This window comes from Styela clava, chromosome 12 (genome assembly GCF_964204865.1).
Source record: "Styela clava chromosome 12, kaStyClav1.hap1.2, whole genome shotgun sequence".
Lineage (NCBI taxonomy): Eukaryota > Metazoa > Chordata > Ascidiacea > Stolidobranchia > Styelidae > Styela > Styela clava.
This window is the reverse complement of record NC_135261.1, coordinates 20,034,003-20,053,811: the sequence shown is the minus strand read 5'-3', so window position 1 is coordinate 20,053,811 and position 19,809 is coordinate 20,034,003. Positions and strand designations below refer to the sequence as shown.

The 19,809-nt window shown below is 33.6% G+C and overlaps 2 protein-coding genes across 2 annotated transcripts; one reads left to right on the top strand and one right to left on the bottom strand.

Annotated features, from left to right (window-relative positions):
- Positions 1-2,595: 2,595 nt before the first annotated feature.
- LOC120329828 (uncharacterized) lies at positions 2,596-9,418 on the bottom strand. The gene is made up of 8 exons (XM_078118664.1): positions 9,127-9,418; positions 8,861-9,028; positions 8,179-8,420; positions 7,985-8,077; positions 5,149-7,904; positions 4,544-4,713; positions 4,153-4,261; positions 2,596-3,576 (listed from the first exon to the last, which is right to left on the bottom strand). Exons 1-8 carry the CDS (start codon positions 9,150-9,152, stop codon positions 3,373-3,375), a joined length of 3,768 nt encoding a protein of 1,255 aa, XP_077974790.1. The 5' UTR covers positions 9,153-9,418; the 3' UTR covers positions 2,596-3,372.
- A 2,229-nt stretch (positions 9,419-11,647) lies between these two features.
- LOC120329829 (uncharacterized) lies at positions 11,648-15,340 on the top strand. The gene is made up of 5 exons (XM_039396616.2): positions 11,648-12,044; positions 12,400-12,573; positions 12,779-12,946; positions 13,339-13,576; positions 14,097-15,340. The coding sequence occupies exons 1-5, from the start codon at positions 11,977-11,979 to the stop codon at positions 14,547-14,549; spliced, it is 1,101 nt and encodes a 366-aa protein (XP_039252550.2). The 5' UTR covers positions 11,648-11,976; the 3' UTR covers positions 14,550-15,340.
- The last annotated feature ends 4,469 nt before the right edge of the window (positions 15,341-19,809 follow it).

Here is a 19,809-nt window from a genome sequence, read left to right as displayed (position 1 = left end):
GATACTTCTGGCGCATCGATTTCTTCATATCATGTAGAAAATGAGCAAGTTGCCAAAATATAGGAGCATTACTACAGTAACCTAAAATACTCAGAAAATTGATTTCATTTTCTTTAGTCAATTTATTTTGTATCGTCTACCTCAATTGGACATTCGTTTCGTCTTGTACCTGGTTTATTTATATCAATTTCAGTTGTCTAGCTCGTCTTCAAATACTTAATTAAAATGCCATTTTTACATAGTACATTTATTTCAGACACATCATGTTGTGGGCAGATTTCATAGAGGAAAACATGGAATTCCCGATTAAACTAAACTTGATTGATCCGCTCACCAAAAAGTAGCAACGCAATATTATTATCTTTCAATCGTGCATATTGAACCTCGATATAGAACTAGTTCCTCCTCAAGGTACTAACTATATCGAACTCAGGACTTTGCTGATCTTCAATGTGCCTACTCCATTCATACAAAAATATATATATTCTCGAGTATCACGCCAAAAATCTGCAAATTGGATATTTATCAAACAAAAATGTTCTTGTCAGTATTGACTACATGACTACGAAAATGTTTGCAACTCTTGTCTATGTGATAAAAAGTCCAGCCAACAATAGCGATAAATAGAGACTCGTTTAACCCTACCTATTTAACAATGGTCTACGGCAAATATTTCCTCAAGCGTTGTCAAAATGGGTAGGGAGTCGACAATTATGAACAAACAGCACTTTTATTTGCCCAAAATTCCGCAGATACTTTGTAACTTAAATTTTCTACGGGTAAATATCCAATCGTATAAGCTACATCTATCATTAAGTGTTATCAACTGAAAAAATGATTTATATCTTAACATTCGTACTTGGGTAATGTTTGTGAGAATTTGCAATTTTCATATACAATTTTCACGCACGAACCCCCTGCATCCCACAGCCGACTGCGGGTGCTTTCAAGTTTTATACAAAGATTTCAGATACGAATATCCAAGTCGACCTCAAACAGGTAAGTTTACGTACTTCAGACAATCTGACTGTAACCGATAGTAATTGCAACGACAAGCAGTGTCTCAATACCGTAATCGCGCAAGATAAACAAGGAGAAGTCGGCATACAATACAAAAGTGTTTACAACCTGCGATAAATTGGATTTTATTATCTGCTCTGTTTACCTGTAACACAAATGCCACTCAACGTTGGATTTTGTGGGAGTTATTCAGATTAAAGTGGTCGGGTGGATGCCCATAAATGTAAACCGGTAATCTGATCAAATATCGGTATCCGCGTCACCAAACTAAATATCAGCAACTATACTTTAACATCAATTTTGGTATCAAATTTCGCATTTTTTATTATAAATATTATTTTTCCGGTTGATTTATACAAGTTTGCTGCTCAAATGATAGAATACTCCATCTATCAATGTCGGAGATATTATTTAAGAAACTGCAAAAGACGAAGCTAGAATTTTTTATCTATAGTTCCACGTTGCATAATTCCTCCGCCTCAGTCTAGCTTAGTCAGGTTCCCTGGCCAAACATAATCTAATTGTAAATGATAAAGATTAAACAAGATTTGCTGCGACATAGTCTAGGTTAGTCAGGTTCCCTGGCGAGTATGTCGCAGCAAATCTTGTTTAAGCTTTATCATTTACAATTAGATTATGTTTGGTCTAACAACACTTTAATTTCTAATAATGTCAGAATCTGGCATGGATCTTCTACTACACTAGGAAGTTACAGAAAAAATGTCGAGAAAACGCGTTGTTAAGCATACCTTCCAAATATACTGCTAGCAACAAAATTATATCACATCATATATAGCATTAGTGGGTTTCGTCACGCATTGTAAGCAAACTTCTACTCTTTCCGACAAATATTTAAAAGGTAAACATGTTTTACATTTTGTGCAGTAGTTTAAACCAATTAAATTTATGCTTCGGTAGTTGATATTTGTTCATTGCCAAGAGAACATTTAGCAGACATTGGAATAGCCCAATATCGGTTTTGAACATTCAAATTAATAGACATAATAGTCGATAAGAAGTTTCTGATTTTACGAGACAGCTTGCTGATCTCCAAATGCGCATGGTAAATTGCTAATAATAATGCACTGAATAGATGTATCGTTCTATCTACATTCCAGATGTACATTTGCATTGAGTTTCGATTAACATTTTATTTTCAATTCCATATAGAATCACATGGTATCAAGTTTTGGGCTCCAGCTTTGCAAAGGTATTCATACTATTAGTAACATCATGTAGATCTTGTCGTCTGTGGAACGCGAGCATTTTAATAGAAAAAATTAAGAGATTTATAGAAATGTTTCGACGAAAAAATATTCGCTGCTTATATAATATAAGCCGCTATATAAGCTATTATATACATTGGTATACATCGTGAACAAGCATGAAAAACGCAAGTTTTCATTTAAATAATGTCATCGACTGCCTTGAATTAATCTTGACATATTCCAATAGAAGGACATAATCACATGTTATGTTCCAAGTAAAATGATTTATTTTATAAATAAAAAAAATTCATGAAAAGAGGTAGAGCTTTGAAACTGTAATGAATTGCTGAGCTGTAAAAATCTTTTCGTGTTTTGAAACACAAGTGTAAACTTTTGTAAAAACTTCATTTTGTAACGCGGTTGTACAAAAAAGAATAACTAAACTGGCCATAACTTATTTTGAGATGAGGTAATTGGTGCGTGTAGCTATAGATGAACCGAGTCTCCTCATCAATGTGATTAATCATAAAAGCGGCAAAAAGCCACATATTATTAGCTATATAAATAGACAAATTCTCAGTAAAAGTCATTAGGATATACATCGAAAGCACTCCAGTACAATAATATTAAAACAAGGAGCATTTATGGCGGTAAAAGTAACTTTCAACTCTATTTCGTATGCGATGTATCCCACTTCAGTTTAGTTTCAATTGCACTCGAAAACGTCATGATGCGAAATAAGCTTCCGTAACCCCGTAAGTATTGTCATTTTTATCAAGCGTAAACAGATTCAAATAAATAACTTGTATAATCAATAAAGTGGAAATTTGACAGCACATATATTTGATAGTCACCACCCAATTTATTAGAAAAATACAGTGAAATATTTAGTCATCAGTATGGGTATTTGTGAAGTCTGTAAAAAACTTTAGTTGAGTTCTCTCAAAATTAAACTTCAGAAAAAAACGTGAAAAGTCAATAATGCTTTATGTGAATCAATGCTATTTACATAATACAAAATAAATTCTCCTAGAATTAATACAATATGATATAAGTAATAGAGCAATAACAAGACGGACCATTTCGAAGCAATCTCTTTGGATTGCATATATTCCGTTATCCGGTTGTCACTGTTGTGTTATAGTCAGTCCGATTCGAGAAATCTCGCTTGTATTTTATCTAATCTTCTTTTTAAATTCGCTGTTGCAATTTCTACGGATTGCAGGATTCGAAATTGAGAAGCTTGGACTTCTTCCAGTGTTTCGACTCTTAATGAATGTTCGTTCTCTCGATCTAGAAGGGAATCGACAGCTTTGTTCAAATTTTGTTTTCCTTCAATTAGTTCCTTCTGCAATTGAAAGTAGTGTACTAAGTAACTTCAAAAAATAGTCAACCAAAATTTACTGATACAATTGACTTTGGTAAAACTGGATCGTGTGGTTGTAGATGTAACTTGGAATAAAAATATCATTGTACTGTAAGCTAATCCCACAGTTTTGTTATTAAAATTACAATATGATTACTATAACATATATATTCTTAGTTGTTGCTCTTACTACCGCGTGATTGTTCTCTAAGATACTTATGTTTGGCGGCGCCGAGACGTCACATCGAACTATTGTTATATTGTTTAGTTGCAATATTTTAGACAATAACATGTCAGTTTATTCAAAAAGAAATTTGACATAAGAAATTCTGTCTTCTTTTCTGGTGCAATGAATTTATATATCGCTTCTAGCGTATTCAATGGTACAGTTCTAATGCAGAGGAAAGTCAACATCTTGGCGAAACATCAGATAATCGCTCGTCCCCAATATTCAATACTCTTTAATCGATTTTTGATTATTTCGAATTTTAAGACTGCCATAAAGTTTAGCGCATTTGATACTAAAAATTAAAGTCGATTAACAAGCACAATACAGACCATTGACGCAGAATTCCTCATTTGTTTCTTCGACGAAACTTCTAAATTGTTTATTCTTGTTTCAGAAAGGTTTTGTTTCTCAGTGATTTTTTCTTCAAAAGAATCGAATCTACAAATATAAAAGGCAGAAGTAAATAATCACAACAGTAATATGATCTCATGATCTCAACAGATATATTGATCTCAGAGATCCTTCTAATTCCAATTTCAGCGATCATTCTGCTTCCATACCTCCTTGTATTGCACATTATTTTATTATCTGTAGTCCACCTTGTACGTGCGATAGAAAAATAAATAAATTAATTTATGATACAGTGGTTCAGTATGATGTTTCGTGATGTGAATTGCACGTGAATTTACAAGTAGAATTAGATTTGATAATTCATCCTACTTTGTCATTATCTCATCAAGCAATGTGTTCAAATTCACTACTTCTGTCTTTAGTTCACCAGTGTTATAATCGATACTATTTAATCGTTCATTTGTTTTTGCCAAGTCGATGGACAACGTTTCCAAACTGGAAAAGAGTTCGTCGTATGTTCTGTCCTCTTTAAAGTTTTTCTAATAGGAAATAAAATAAAAATATGTTGTGTAAGTTTGTTTCAATAAAAAAATATTTTCATCTCACAATATCTAAATATGGTACAATAACTCGTATCAGAGAGCACAATTTTTCCCAACCTTCGTAACTATTTCGTGAGTAATTCGTTAAGCAAACATTGCCTGAGAGACTGAATCCTCACAGATGAACTTGACATTCCTAAATTTTTTCTCCCAGAATGAATGATTTGTACCAGTTTCAATGATATCTCAGGATTATGAGGTATCTCTCTTTTTTGTCGATTTTCAGCTATTCGATAAAATGAATTATAGTATTCAGTATTTAGAAAGACCTAGGTCCTAGAGTAACTTTCAATTAATATGTAAAAGAAATAATACATTTTAACACATTAAAATTATAGTTAATTTTAACAATAAACCAAAAAGCTGACTAACCTTTATTGAGTCGATTTCATTCATGAGGTTTGAACACGTTTCATTCAGTTCTCGGAATGAATTTTCATTTATGTTAGTGGCATATGTCTCTTCACTATTTATATCAAATTGCATTCTTTGTAATTTAGAAGTTACGTTGTTTAATTTGGTAGACAACACTTTGATTTTACCATCCAATGTATCATATTCACGGCGTATGTTCTGAAATGTTTCCAGATCGTTTTTAATGCCATTAACATCAAGTTGCATCGCATCCAGAGAGCCGTTGACTTGAGTCAAATATTTTTCAATTTTTAGATGTTCTTCGGTCATTGTCATGATTGTCTGATCATTGTCTGTATTTAGGTTTGTTACCAAACTATTCAATTCTCTTTTTATATTTATGATTTCAGACTGAACTTTCTCAGACGATGAAAATATATCTTTTTCTAGCATATTTATTGCATCAATAATTTTTGCTTCGCAATCTTTTCTTGAATTGTTAATTGCCGCTTTTAGTTTTTCCAACGTTGCATTAGGAATTTGATTCTCTTCCAAGGAAGCAATTTTTCTGTTTACATCTGTAAAAGTGTGTGTATGGTTTTCGACATTATTTTTATGTTTTTTAAGTTCCACTTCTAGTAGGTGACTCATGTTTCTAATATCTCTATAATCCAAGATCAAATCTTTAAAAGCAGATTGAACTTTTTCAGCTTCGGCAGTCAAATCTTCGACCTTATCATCTAAAAGTTTTACATCATTTATTAGTTGCGAAGTTTCATTTTGTTGATCTTGATTTTGCATACTTGTTATTTGGTTTTCTATTTCCGTCCATTTTTTCTTCGAAGACATTTGCAAACTTTCCATATTTTGTATCTTAGTCACCGCTCTACTCAAAGAATCATTAATGGAATGTTCAAAGTCTTGCAAGTGATTATTAACATTTTGAATTTTTATATTCATATCTCCGATACTATTTTCGGTATGACTTGTGCATTCCTGCAATTTATTTTGCAATTCCTCAATGTTTTGGGCTTGAGAATTGATTATTGAGGTAAAGTTTTTCAACTCATTTTTATGTAAATTTTCAAACTTTTTCACGAACATTAGTTTCTTATTAAACTCTTCAAACCGCTCAGAATAATCCGATGAGAATCGTTCCATGCATTGGTCAACAATGTTTTCGCTGTTTTTGAAATTTTCCATTGACTTCTTTATTTCGACAATATTGTCTTTATTATTCATTGTCACTTCTTTCCAGTTTTGAACATTTTCAAAAAGTATTTCACATTTGCTAGTGTTTTCAGAAAGTCGTGAATAATTATTATTTATCTTATCAATATCGGAGGTTAATTTTGCTAGTGCGTTTTCAAGTTCTTCCAACGATTTTTCTGAATACAAAACTACGCCTTCATTCCGCAGATTTTCATATTCTTTGTTCAGAGAAGATGTTGTAGAGTTTGTAATATTTTGGTATCGTTTTTCCAGGTTTCTCCATTTTTCCATCCGCTTTCTTTTTTCTCTGAGAGATTTTAATTCTTTCAATCTGGCTTTCGAGTCTATTATTGCTTCAATGTCTTGTATCCTGATATTGAAATATTCCGACTCATTTTGCAATCGTGCGAATTCGTCTCTCATATATTTATCTCTGTTGTTATTTTGATCAAACCATTCTGTCAAATTTGAAATTGTATCGTTTTGACTTTTCATTTCTGCAGTCACTCCATTGATACTAGCATTTATCACTTTATTTGCCGCGAGTACATTATCTACTTTTTTATCATTAAATGATAACATTGTCAACAGGTTCTTTGTCTCTTTGTCTAACTTCACGACAGATGTGTTTATTTCGTGGATGTTTTCCATAATCAAATCTAATTGTTGTCCATGGCTTTTATTGTTCTCATTAACTTTTGTCGTCTCGTCTTGTAGATCTCTTTTAATTCTCCTCAGTTCACTGTTAAGAACTGGTATTTCAGACAGCACAGTTAAGTTTTCCAACTTTTGTTCCAAATCATTTCTAAAACGTTCCACGTCATTTGATAAAGACGATAAGTTATTTGTATTCATGAACAACGATTGCGATAAATCTATTATTTCAGTCTTCAAATTTAGCAAAGAAGTTTCAGTTGTTTCAAGTTTCGATAACGCTAGATCAACCATTTTCTGCTGCTCCTCAGCGTCCCGTAGGAGAATATTAGTTTTATTTGTTTCCTGCAGTTGAAAATTTTTAAGTTTTTCTACTTTTTCATCAACTTCAGACAACTCTATTTGAAAACTTTTCTCGTACATAGTTACGTTTCGATCCAGCCTTTCAATTTTATGTTGGATGGTGTCTACAAGAACAGTTATATTTATTTTATTCGATTCCTGTTCTATTTCAATGTCTTTTAATTGATTCTCAAATCTCAAAGAATCGCTCGACAAATTTCTAACACCAAGTTTTACTTCTCCTATTTCTGATTGAACACCACCCAATAAATTATTCAAGTTCTGATTTGATTTTTCCAAATTTTGTTCCACTTCTAACATATTGTTTTCTATGAGATTAAGCTTCTTGGCAGTATCAAACCTAAGTGCTTCTATGTTGAACATTGATGAATTCGTTAAATTAGCAGCAATTAACAACATGTCTTCTTCAATAACAGAAAGTTGAGATTTTAACGGGTTTGTTCTCTTGTAAACATCGCGGTAAAGATCTCTTTGGAATCGTTCCATGTTGATTTTCATTTTACTGATATCCTTGTTATTTTCCAATATATCTTCTCTGCTGGACTCTGAACCAAAAACTCATACGTTCGATAATATACACAACATATAAACACAAAACATTGTAATGGCATACTTTTAATCTTACCTAAAAAAGATATCAATATGACTGAAGATAATAACGAAAAAATCATGTTCACGATAGTTATAATTTGGAAGATGTTCAAGTGACGTCCCGCGTCTGAAACAAAAATATCTTGAATAAGAATAAGATGAATCGTAAACGTAATTTGTGTTAGTAAATTTAATTATTTTTCATATTTAGCACTAAAAAACATTTACCAGTAACACGAGATGCGTTTGGTAAAATAGGCATGTGCTCATAGTCTGGAAGAGATATGTGAACATTTTTGCAACTTGGTGGTGCATCGTTTGATGCAGTAGAACCAACTTTTTGAAGTGTTGTAGTCTTTCGTGGTATTGATGGTCTGGCTTGATCTAAATCCTTTTTCTCACTCAATTTCTTCAATTTACCCTTTCTCCCAGTTTCGTGTTTTTTAAACTTTTTGCTTTTGCTCGGCAACCTTGATTCCAACGACAATAGAAAAAGGAGATTTGAAGTCTAACCAAATGATTTTTGTACCTGTCACATGATTTTAAGGATACCATCCACAGATAGACACTTGTGCTATTTGTTAAATCGTGAAAGATATTGTTCACCATTCTCTAACTGTGATTTTATAACTTAAGTAAAATTCCGGAGATTGGAAGATACTATTAAGTCATTCTGATTCCCAAGACCCGATAAGTTTGACCAGCAATAATAACATGAAAATAAAATAACGCTTTTGCATGTCCAAGATATGAACATCAGTAGTTATATAATAAAATAAATGATATACCTAACAGCACTGCAACATTAAAATTTCAGACAAGATAGGCAGATCCAGCACGCAAAATTCTCTATAAACAATTCATATTTCTAATTATATTCGTCTGTCGTCTGGTATTAGTTATTACATACTTAACGAGCTCCCCAATTTTTTTCAATTTGCGGGTGGGGTCGGGCCTTTCGTCCGTTGGTCTTGGTATAGTTGCCAAAGGATATCTTGAAGATAAATTCTGCCATTTAGATGGTGGCAACTCGTTTTTTCTCACTTCAGCCCTTGTGCGGTGTTTGGTAAATCTTTTTCTAAAGCAGAGAATGAACAAGGTTAACTTTAATTCTTTTCGTCTTTAAAAAGAAAGAAAATTATTCCATACCAAGTCAAGGTTTTGTCATAAAAATACCTTTTAGTCCTGTCTGTTACCTCCATCTATCTTTCTATTGCATTTTCATGGTGAACATCAAATTTATCCGTGTAATCCTAGCTTTCATATTTATAAACAGCAAAATTTCCTCGATAACAAGACAAAGCAACATGAAATCGAATTTGCTTTATGTTAAGAAAATAAATCGATACACAACGTTTCCATTACACATTAGATGTTATGTACTACATACATGATATTGTCACATGAAAGCTTTTCATATCGCGTCATAGCCCTGTATTTTCAAGTGGATTAGTATAATCAACGTCAAGTGTTCCGAATTGTGAGTCCAGGCTACTAAAATACCAGCTTGTAAATTAATTAGAAATATATGCTTAAACTTATTTGGATAAATAAATTTATCCTGTAATGGCGTTATTGCATATTATGCTGTTTAATGTTTTTTTTATGGTATATTCAGTATAATATATGTTCTTGCATCACAAACTAAATCCTAACGGAATTCTGTTGTATGATAAGCAATGAAACTGAATCTATTAATAAATTACATTTCTGTGGCTTCTATCATGCGATAATTCTCCCCTACACTCTATGAGGAACAATGCAAAAAAAGTCTATAAAATCTTACTATTCACCAGGGATGGGCCGAGTCCAGATTTAATGGAATCGAGTAATCTCTTGATGTATTAATATTTTAATTGAAATCTTCTTACAGAAACTATCGTGTTGTTTTTGTGTTGTTCCACTGTTTGTTGTGTGTCAAGATTACACTCAAATCCCCACTCAAAGAGTGGATAGGACTGATTTAAGTCAAGAAATACCGTCTTGAAATTTCAATCCGAGGCTAGGAAGAATCCGATGTTATTCGATTTGACAGCAGTATGTGGCAAAATACCTTACATGTCACACTGCCTTTCTTTTTCGTTGTCATATCCGTGTTTCCCAATATTTATCTTATTGCAGTGTCATGCTATATAAACGTTGGAATATGAGGCTGACTATAGTTGATTTGCCTAAGTACAACGGTACCGAAAAGCTGCGTTCGTCGACAGGTGTACACGTTTATGGGTTCATATTGATCATGGATGCAAATATAAATTAATAACGTGGATATCCATAGAATTTATTTGTTCATGGACACCCCCAATTATTAAAGTGTGAAATTTCTCAACAAAATACAAGCTTGGGAATTACTCTGCATCGACGTAAAGCTTTTCTTCCTACCTGTTCAGAATTTATAATTTTTCATATTCGCTCCCAACAGTCGGATCTATCAACTATCTTCGAAGCTTAATAAAAATTTGGATCCTGAAACAAAATGTGTGCATTATAGTTTTAGAATCTGGTATCCAATTTCACCCGGGGTTGTATAGCGTGAAATGTTTTTCTATCTACCTTCCTAATCTTATGTGTGTAGGTAAATGTCCAATACTGTGGCAGATTGCGTGCTTCTACCGTACCATTTCGTTTTGGATTTCGTGTCTGTATATTTCAGCATCGCTCTCTTGTTTTTATTATCTTAGGGTCGTGTACAAAGTTGTAAGATAAATAAAAGACAATAAAATAATCTGATATTTTACCAAGGATGAACTCACTGTGTTCCAAATCGTGCATTTTGTAAGTCGTTATGAAAAGTGCAGGAAACTAAACGACTGCACGCAACCTAGCTAATAGAACATATAGATTATTGAAAAGAAAAACTTCACCAGTCTATGTGCATGGGTTGTCATTGGGCACGGCACCTCCGCCTGTTTCTCATCTGTATCATCCTGGGTGAAGATAAAGGCTGTATTGTACGCATGCCTAGTTTATAGCGCTTGGCAATGAAATAGGATTGATTACATGTAATTATCAATAAGTAATTAAATTTTATTTGAACATATCCTATTCCACAATAAACGTCTGGTGGCGTGTTGAGATGCATACCAATGGTGTTGATTGATTTGTCTCGATTTATCAACACACTGGTGCGTACGTTTATCAGTGTTATTTTCCCGTGTTTAACTATACCACTCTGTTAGGAACCTGTACTGGAATCTCAAAGCGCTTCTTTGTTTATCGAATAAACATTGCCGGTGAAATCCTATCTTTTTGGTGTAGGCACTAACTGGCGATGAAAATACGCAAGGCAAGATTTTATTTTTTATTTTTGAAATTAATATTACGGTAGCGTGTGCAGCTGACAAAAACGCACCCTTTTGCCGTAGTTTCACAGCAATATACGATTCATGTGCAAATATGACAAATTATTCAGTTGTTGCAGAAGCTGTTTCAACTACAAATATCCTTGAATAACATTTTGGTAAATTCGAATGTGAGAATTAAACAAAATACATTTATAATAAAAATGTCATTCATGATGAGAGATGTTCCACGTTTAACAATACCTATGAAACCCCCTGATATTTCAAAGGAACTCCTCGTATAACGATTGTTTTGCGTTGTATTCAATTTCATTCAACCTGTTAATTGAAATACTTCTGCTTTTCTTGAACAATAGAATGTGAAGTATTTTTGATATATAAGTAAGTGATAGTTTAGATATATCAGAGTATTCGCTGAGAGTCATTTTGAATGTGTCAGGTGTTGTATTGGGTAGCTTCTAAACGGCTTAGGCTGCTTCATTCAAGTATTATACTTTTAATTCCTGGCGATGTATCTCTTGTCTGTGACACCTGGTTTGGCTTATATAATAGAAATAGACTAATGTTGCACGGTTGAGGTGTTAAATGATAGGAAACAGTCTTATATTCATTTAAATTCAGTAAGCAGGATTACAATTTTATCTGGGAGGAACGATTTCAAATATAATGGATCAAATACAACCAAACTTGTCCTATTTGTTTTCAAAACAAAGAAGATTTAAGAATGCTGCCATGTTGGCATTTCGCCTGTATGAATTGTATACTTAACATGGCACAACGAGGCGAAGGAAGGTGGGTGATGTCATAAACTTATTTATTTATCGCGCATATTAGAATGCGTATGGTATACAAGTAAATTTATTGACCCATTTATTTTCCATTATCCACCATGCGATTGCACAATATGTCGAAATGAAATGAACAATAGATTCCGAACACGAAGGTAAACATTCTTATGCACTGAAATGGCCAGCCGTTATAATAAAGAATAATTTCGTATACCGTTTGTTACGACTTGCGGAGTTCCTCTTTTTGTTCTTCATTGTTCAAAATTGTGTTCTCTTTTTTCAAATTATTTGTAGGCTTTTCATTCAATCATGAAATGGGTTTAAGTGTCTTTATTGCCTACATTTTATTTGATTCACAGAGCTGTAAAATGTCATGAGTGCAGACAAACAAGTTTATTTGAAAATATTCGTTACCTTCCCAAACCTTTGAAATGTGGATGTTGCAACCAAATTCTCAAAAATTCAAAAGTTATGCCATGTTGTTCGAAACTGTACTGCATCGATTGCATTACGAAGAAATCAGCAGTAACGGAGTAAGTGTTCTAAGTGTTTATTTTTTAGTCTGTGCAAATTCTTTTTGATATATATAGTTGCTATTATTCAACCTGGAATTCGATATAACAGTTATTTTACGTATCGATCGTATATGGATATTTGATATACAACTTTTTAAATTTTATTCTATCCAAGTTGGTTTGATTTGAGTATTTGTATAAATTGTGATTTCATTTTGTGCAGTGCGCGGTTGGTTTGTCCTGGCGGTTGTTCATACCAATTTCACAGTGTTGATGAATTACCAAAATCGAAGTTATGTAGTTTGTGTTTTCGCTTACATACCGATGAAGCTTTACTGTGTGATCACTCTGTTTGTGCCGGATGTAATCAAGAACTGCAGAAAAACGAAAGGTAATAAGTTACGAATGCTGAGACACGTACACAATTTTGTTCTGCTACCACATGTGGAGACGTGATAGGATAGGTTTTTTGTATAAATTGGTTTACCAACTGGCCCACAGATTATTTAGAAAATGATGAAAACGGCCATTTAATGAACACTTCCATTTTTTATTTACGAAAATATCAAAACAATTGCCTTTGCAGCTACGGTTAAAAAAGTGGGCTAGTTATGAATTCATATGTCATTCATATACTTTGGTTACAAAGATATTCTAGCGACACAATGTCAGATATAAGAACAAAGTACCGTGTCTTTGAATGTATATATGCCCAATTTGATTATTTTAATTTCTTTTTTATAATACCCTGCAACATTTTATGAATGAATATTTTCGTTTCAGGGGGTGTCCGTTGTGTTCGGCAGTAAGAAATCCAGCGCCAACACCGGCAAATCCTATTCACCCCAGTCAGGACCAAATTGAAATAACCATGGAAGGATTGGAAAATTTGAATTATCGACCGCAGCGAAATCAAACTGAATTTTTGGTTGCTCTGCAAGCATTGAACCTTATTCATCAACTGAACCGGTCTGAAAACAACGGAGAAAGTATTCAAGAAAGACAAGCTGCACAGATGAGGGTATTGTACATTATCCTAAAAAAGTAATTGAAATAAAATCACTTAGTATTGTAAAGGTGGTATGACCAGTGAGTGGAACGTCGTAGTAATCGGCGAACACAATCTTGTTTTTGAAGCATACTTTTCTGAAATGGAAAAACCTGTTGTTCGTGAATTCGAAACAAAGGAGACCAATTGTTAAACTTTGAAACCCAGCACTGGGTATTATCTATTTTTACATTGATTAGAAGTAACCAATTTTCATTTGGTGATTCTCTCGTGCAGTACTATTATCAGTAACCTTCAATCCTATAATTGAGATATGATTATGAATAATTTGGATAGATTATATCATATGTCCCAGCGAGATCAAATAAATGTGCAATAAATTAATTGGCTATTGAAATGTCAGACGACAAGAGGATGTGGATATTTTCAACACTAATGTACATTACTTCCACGAGACTTGAACCGGTTCATAAATCGGACTATGGACTTAAAACCCTTTTCATTTTCAAAACAAGCTATCGCGTTATTGCAGAAAATCATTCAAGACGACTTGCCAAAAGCATTTTTGGTTCTCACCTGCGTCTTTGTAGCCGGTTATTTCTATGGAATGAATATCATGTTGTGGATTATCTTGGGAGCATCAATGCTAATCACGAGACCTCATCTTGAATCAGCTGCATTTATTTGTCAAATCCTTAATACAGGATTGATTATAATGATTCTCTACAATGATTTCTATCAATTTCTCATTTTTACACTAGTTGAAATAGCTCATGTTATACCATTAGAAATTATGTATCGAGTCGCGTTCAGTGGATTAGATTTCTATCGACAAATTCTATATTTGTGGGTTGGTTCTGCGTCTAGGCTTGCCATAGCTTGGGCATTTTTTCCTGACTTGTTCGTTCACGCTGTACTGTCTGGATGGCTTGTTATGTTTTTGAAAAAAATACTTGAAGATAGAAAGCGTGGGAACATGACATAAAATCTAATGATTATCTTATATTTTGAATATTTATTAAGCTTTCATTAAAAGATGTCTCTAAAATTATTGTAATATTTTGTAATTTATTTTACGACCTTCTTCCAATAACTTTTTAAACTTTTTAGAAATGTAGGTAATTTCACTTTTTGAGCTTACTTCAGAACTTTAAATAAAATAGCTGCGATCTCAGTTTAGTCTTCTGGCGTTGGATTTTTGTTTAAAAAACAGACGTTTAAAACTGTTGTGTAAATGTATATTACCATTAACTAGGCACGTATTCTAGTCGTTAACTAATTTTATCAAAAATAACTTGTAGTCTTACCAATACGGAATTTATTGCGCCATCGAATCCCGTCCGTGTCAAACCATAACTGGTTCTATCGGACTTCAAACAATGAAGAGGATGTAACATTGCTATCTACTATATTTATTTGTTTGACTTGTATAATAAACATAATAAAAATAATATTGTACAAACTGTTGTCTATTTCAGCTACAATTCTCAGTACGTTAATACTTACTATAGAGACAATCAAGAGATAATTTAAAATTCTGGCTGTGTGGATTCAGTTAACGGAAATGTATAGTTTTTAAGATGTCACAATATTTCGACATACCTAAAACCAATAATTCAAAAGTAACAAAACAATAGATTTAGTAACAAAAGCAAAACCTTTGCTAGCTGACCTCCAAATATAAAACGGGCAATATACATTCTCGCATTGTTTTATTTTTCTGTCCTATTTATTAGGCTCGTTAACTTTAACACTGAAAGAGAAAATCCGCCCCCCGCTAACTTTCCTTACTGATTCAGAATTATCGTAATTCATATTAACATTATAAACTATTAAACCTGTACAAATGCGAGAGTGCAAGTGTCACGTATTTCTAGCAAATGAGTCATTAAAGATTGAACAACAACAGTTTCATGCATAGTGACATAATAGAGTATTGCTTGAATTTTACCCGGTTTCTTCACTAAATTATCATTTTTTAATGGTAGAATAGATTTTTTTAGTTCATGAACACCCACAATTATTAAAGTGTGGAATTTCTCAACATAATACAAGATTGGGAATCACTCTGCATCGACGTAAAGTTTTCTTCCTACCTGTCTAGAATTTATAATTTTTTATATTCGCTCCCAACAGCCGTGAATTTCTTGAACTATCTCCGGAGCTCAATAAGAAGAGTTTGGAAATCTGGTATCCAAACTCACTCGGAAATAAAAAAAAAAAAAAAGGAATACAATACAAAATTTTGATATTTCACCAAGGATGGAAACCTTGTGTTCATAATCGAGCATTTTGTAAATCGTTCTGAAAAAGAGTAAAGAAATACTAAACGACTGCACCCAACTTAGCTAATAAAACAAATAAATTAATGAAAAGAAGAACTCTACCATCACATGTGCACGGGTTGCGATTTGGTCTGGTAACCTTCGCCTTCACCCTGGGTACTCTACGCAGCGCTGGATTAACCTTTAAACAATATAAGCACGTGCTTAGGGCAAATTGTTGTTGTTTTTTCTTCCCAATATTCTCCTTGTTGCTGCCTTTTTTTAAAAAATTTTCTTTGCTTTTAAACATCAGACCAATGAACTATTTGCATAATGTGACAGTTACACGATTGCATTTCAATGATCTTGTGGTCAGCGAAGTTTTTGATAAGGTAGACCAGGGTGGTCCAAACCATGTCATGCTGATACATTCCGTGCTTGCCCACAGAACAATTTTAGCGTATATTTGTATCCAATAGCAGAACGTTTTTGAGTTTTTTTTAGCTATTCCAACTGGGGTTGGGATCCCGAGATTCAAACCCTTTTTTCTAACGCTTTGTGCCCTTATTTTAGTAACAAGAGAGCTATGCTCAAATATATGTACACGTAGCACCACATAATTTTAATGACGTCATAGCAGAAAATAAAAGTAACAGCCATCAAAGTAACAGCAAACAATATAACCTTTACTCACTGAAAATTTCAAATCAATTGGTCCAGTAATCAAAGAGAAAAGCGATTTCTTCAAAACGTGTCAAAGAACAAGAAGAACAACAACATAATATTGAAACGATCGTTAGGTCCACTATGTGTTCAAAAACACTCCACTGTTTTCAAGCGTGGGCCATGTGACAGTAGCGACGAAACGCAGAGCCGACTTAACGCCGCGCAATCCAGTTCCCGCGAGACCTCCTCAAAAGTTTTTGCGGTCCTTCAACCTAGCAAGGCAGCAACCTCGAACCACTCTGACTACATAAAAGGGCACCAAAGTCTTCAGTGCTTAGGGCACCAAAGGGGCATAATCCGCCCCTGAATCTACACCTCTGCCTGCTCGGTAAACTTCCAAATTTCTTATTTGTATCATACTGGTTGAAGCTGAATGCTGTATGATACGTATGACTTAAATATATAATTAAATAACGCTTGATAGTGAAATAAGTTTTATTCCAGTTATTACCAAAAAGGAATGTATTTAATAATAAAGCATATCCTATCTCACAATAAACAACAATCGGCATGTTGAGATTCATAACAATGGTGCTATTATGTTCAATTAGGATTTGTCGCAAATTATTCCACCACCATGCGAGTTGCTGTTACGAATATGTACTGGAATATTTTTAGCGGCTACTGGTAATATTATTGATGCCGTTGGTATTTTTAATTCAACTATGCGTTTCATGTCATATAGAAATGATATTAATCATACTGTATCATTTTTTCTCCTGAATAAAAACAAAATAAAAAATCATTGCTGATGAAAGCGTAGCTATAGCATATTAAAAGTTGTTACTAGATTTGGGAGATTCTTTCACTCAGTCTAACCCCGCTGCCCTCATCTTTTTGAATGAACCGAAAAGTTCAATTCGAAATTTGTTTCCAACTTTTATCGCCAGATACCTCATATTGACGGCTACATTTCGATTTTACGTTCGACTATACGTTTCTCACTAATTAACAAAACCCGTGAGTGACATAATTAGCTGATTAATCCCTTCGCTGAATTGCAGGTACCATCTGTTTATTTACGGGCGTTATAGGTTCGACGTTTAGGTATATAGGTTGCCTGCAGGATGTTCTCACCTAAATTCAGATTTATCAAGCACTATATAGATACTTTCAACCCCGAAATCCTGAAACAATGACAGGTGCCGCTCTATAGTCTTCATGTAAGTATTTAAAGTCGCAAGATTGAATATGGGAATCAACGTGTTAAGCAACTTTGTTAAACAGATAATCAAGGCTAAGTTATGCAGAGCATCAGAAGAATATTTCAGACTCGGAAAAGGAAATTTTACTTTATACCTAGATTGCACATTGCGATTTGGACTCAACAATACAGACGTTAGTCTCTATACTAAAAATAAAAAACATATTTTTTATTGTTGCAAACTTACTTAATATTTCATTGAGAGAACCTCTAGGTAAATTTTTTTATAGTTAAGCATCAAATATCGTATGTTTGTCAACACAGTTGTGTTGCCATTTTAGCAGAATGGTACTGATAAAATGACACATTTCCATCTGAGAAAAGTACTAATTGAACATCAATCAAAAACCTACTTTTACATATCAAATTTTGGATGAGTAATATAGTTAATTATTCAGTCCAGTCAGAAAAGAAAAGGCAAGAGATAAAAAAAAATTTCTAATCACCGACGGGAAAACATCGTTTGATCTTAAAGTTGTATCAGATTTGGATTCTATACATTCTCAAGCACAATTAGTTTGCTCATAATTTTAATTTCAAGTCCGTCAAACTGGTCTACGGCCCCTATAGTACACCAAGTGATTCAGGATAAATTCAAAGCTGTCATTGGTGGGAATACTTAAATACTCCTGAGTTTCTAACCTTTTAAAGAGGGCGAGAAAGTTGAAAATTCACAACATATGCAGCCATCCAAAATACAATTTTCAGCAAAATTCCCAATGTAGCCATGCCATTTTTAAAACTAATAAAGATATTCGGCTAATAACTGTAATTTGATTTCTCAAGTTGCATCTTTTTGCATATAAATTTCCCGCAAAGGGTCCATATTTATCAGATTCGGGAATTCAGGCCTTTTTCTTGCTCGGAATGACTATTTAATTCAAGATTCTTGATACACACTAATATAAATGTATATCTTCTACGTTTCTTCTGACCAATGTCAGACTTCTTCGAACAATCATTTTTCAACCAAGGCCCAAAATTGATATGGGTGAAACATAAATTAATACCATATATTTGCTCAATGAAATGCAGTGCTGGGGACCCATTATGCGTAAGAAAGGTACACATAAAACAAATCACATAAATAAAACATGTACATGTTAAATCATGTAAAAATAAAATTAACTCGAGTCAGAATTTTGCTGCTGTTTCGTTTCTAATATATGATTAAAAAACGAGGCCTCAAAACGTTTCTGCAACACGTTAATTTGCAGCGGCGTGCAGCCGATTCTCTTGCTTCGTTTTGATCAAAGCTAGTGATGAAAATGTTTTTTTGCATAACGCATGAGTAACTGGTTGAAAATACGGACAACAGTTTGATTGCTCGATTACTTAGAGATGGGTATTCGTTATCAAGAGTTATCCAAAATTGTGACAGTGATTCTTTTTTGAATTGGACTGTAAAGTAGAATTACAATTTTAATCAATATTTTTCAATTTCACGAAATTATTTTACATTACAATGACAAAGCCGTCGGTAACTTGGCACCAGTTCCAATCCCACTGTGCCTGCTCAAAATACTGGAAAAGATCTCAGCGGCCCATGCTTTTTTACGCGTCCAGTGACCACCTGTGGGTTCGCAAAAGTTCATATCTTAGTGGAATATTATACTGTTCTTCTGTTCTTCTCTGTTTTCTGGTTTAAACATAAAAATATGCATACTGTTTTATATGGTAGGATCCATACATTGAGACGACAACATTTGATATCACTATTTATGTGCATGATATTGCGTTTTCTGCCACAATTGTAAAATGCTTGTCTGAAGGAGTCTGAACTTGGCCAGACGAAACGTTACAGAAATACATTTGTGTTAGTGTGCAGCAAGACTTTTGGATTAAATAGAATGTTTTATATGGATTGTCATATTAATCAGGTAAAGGAATGCAGAACAGAAAAAGCACGCGTGCCGTTTTCGGGGTTTCTGAATATTGCGAGATTTTATGGAGAGCATCGGAGAATGAATCGGAGTCGAAAAAGCGAAAAGTGTGATTACTCGTCGCCAAGATGTCGCGAAAGACGTGGCAATATGACAGCGGAGGAGTTA

Excerpts from the sequence above, each read along its gene's own strand:
- LOC120329828 (XM_078118664.1), bottom strand. The coding sequence starts at position 9,152 with ATGGAGGTAACAGACAGGACTAAAAG. Across the intron at positions 9,029-9,126 it reads GTAACAGACAGGACTAAAAG|AAAAAGATTTACCAAACACC; the intron begins GTATTTTTATGA and ends TCTCTGCTTTAG. Across the intron at positions 4,262-4,543 it reads CTTGATGAGATAATGACAAA|ATTCGATTCTTTTGAAGAAA; the intron begins GTAGGATGAATT and ends TTATATTTGTAG.
- LOC120329829 (XM_039396616.2), top strand. The coding sequence starts at position 11,977 with ATGCTGCCATGTTGGCATTTCGCCTGTATGAATTGTATACTTAACATG. Across the intron at positions 12,947-13,338 it reads GAACTGCAGAAAAACGAAAG|GGGGTGTCCGTTGTGTTCGG; the intron begins GTAATAAGTTAC and ends TTTTCGTTTCAG. Across the intron at positions 13,577-14,096 it reads GACAAGCTGCACAGATGAGG|AAAATCATTCAAGACGACTT; the intron begins GTATTGTACATT and ends GCGTTATTGCAG.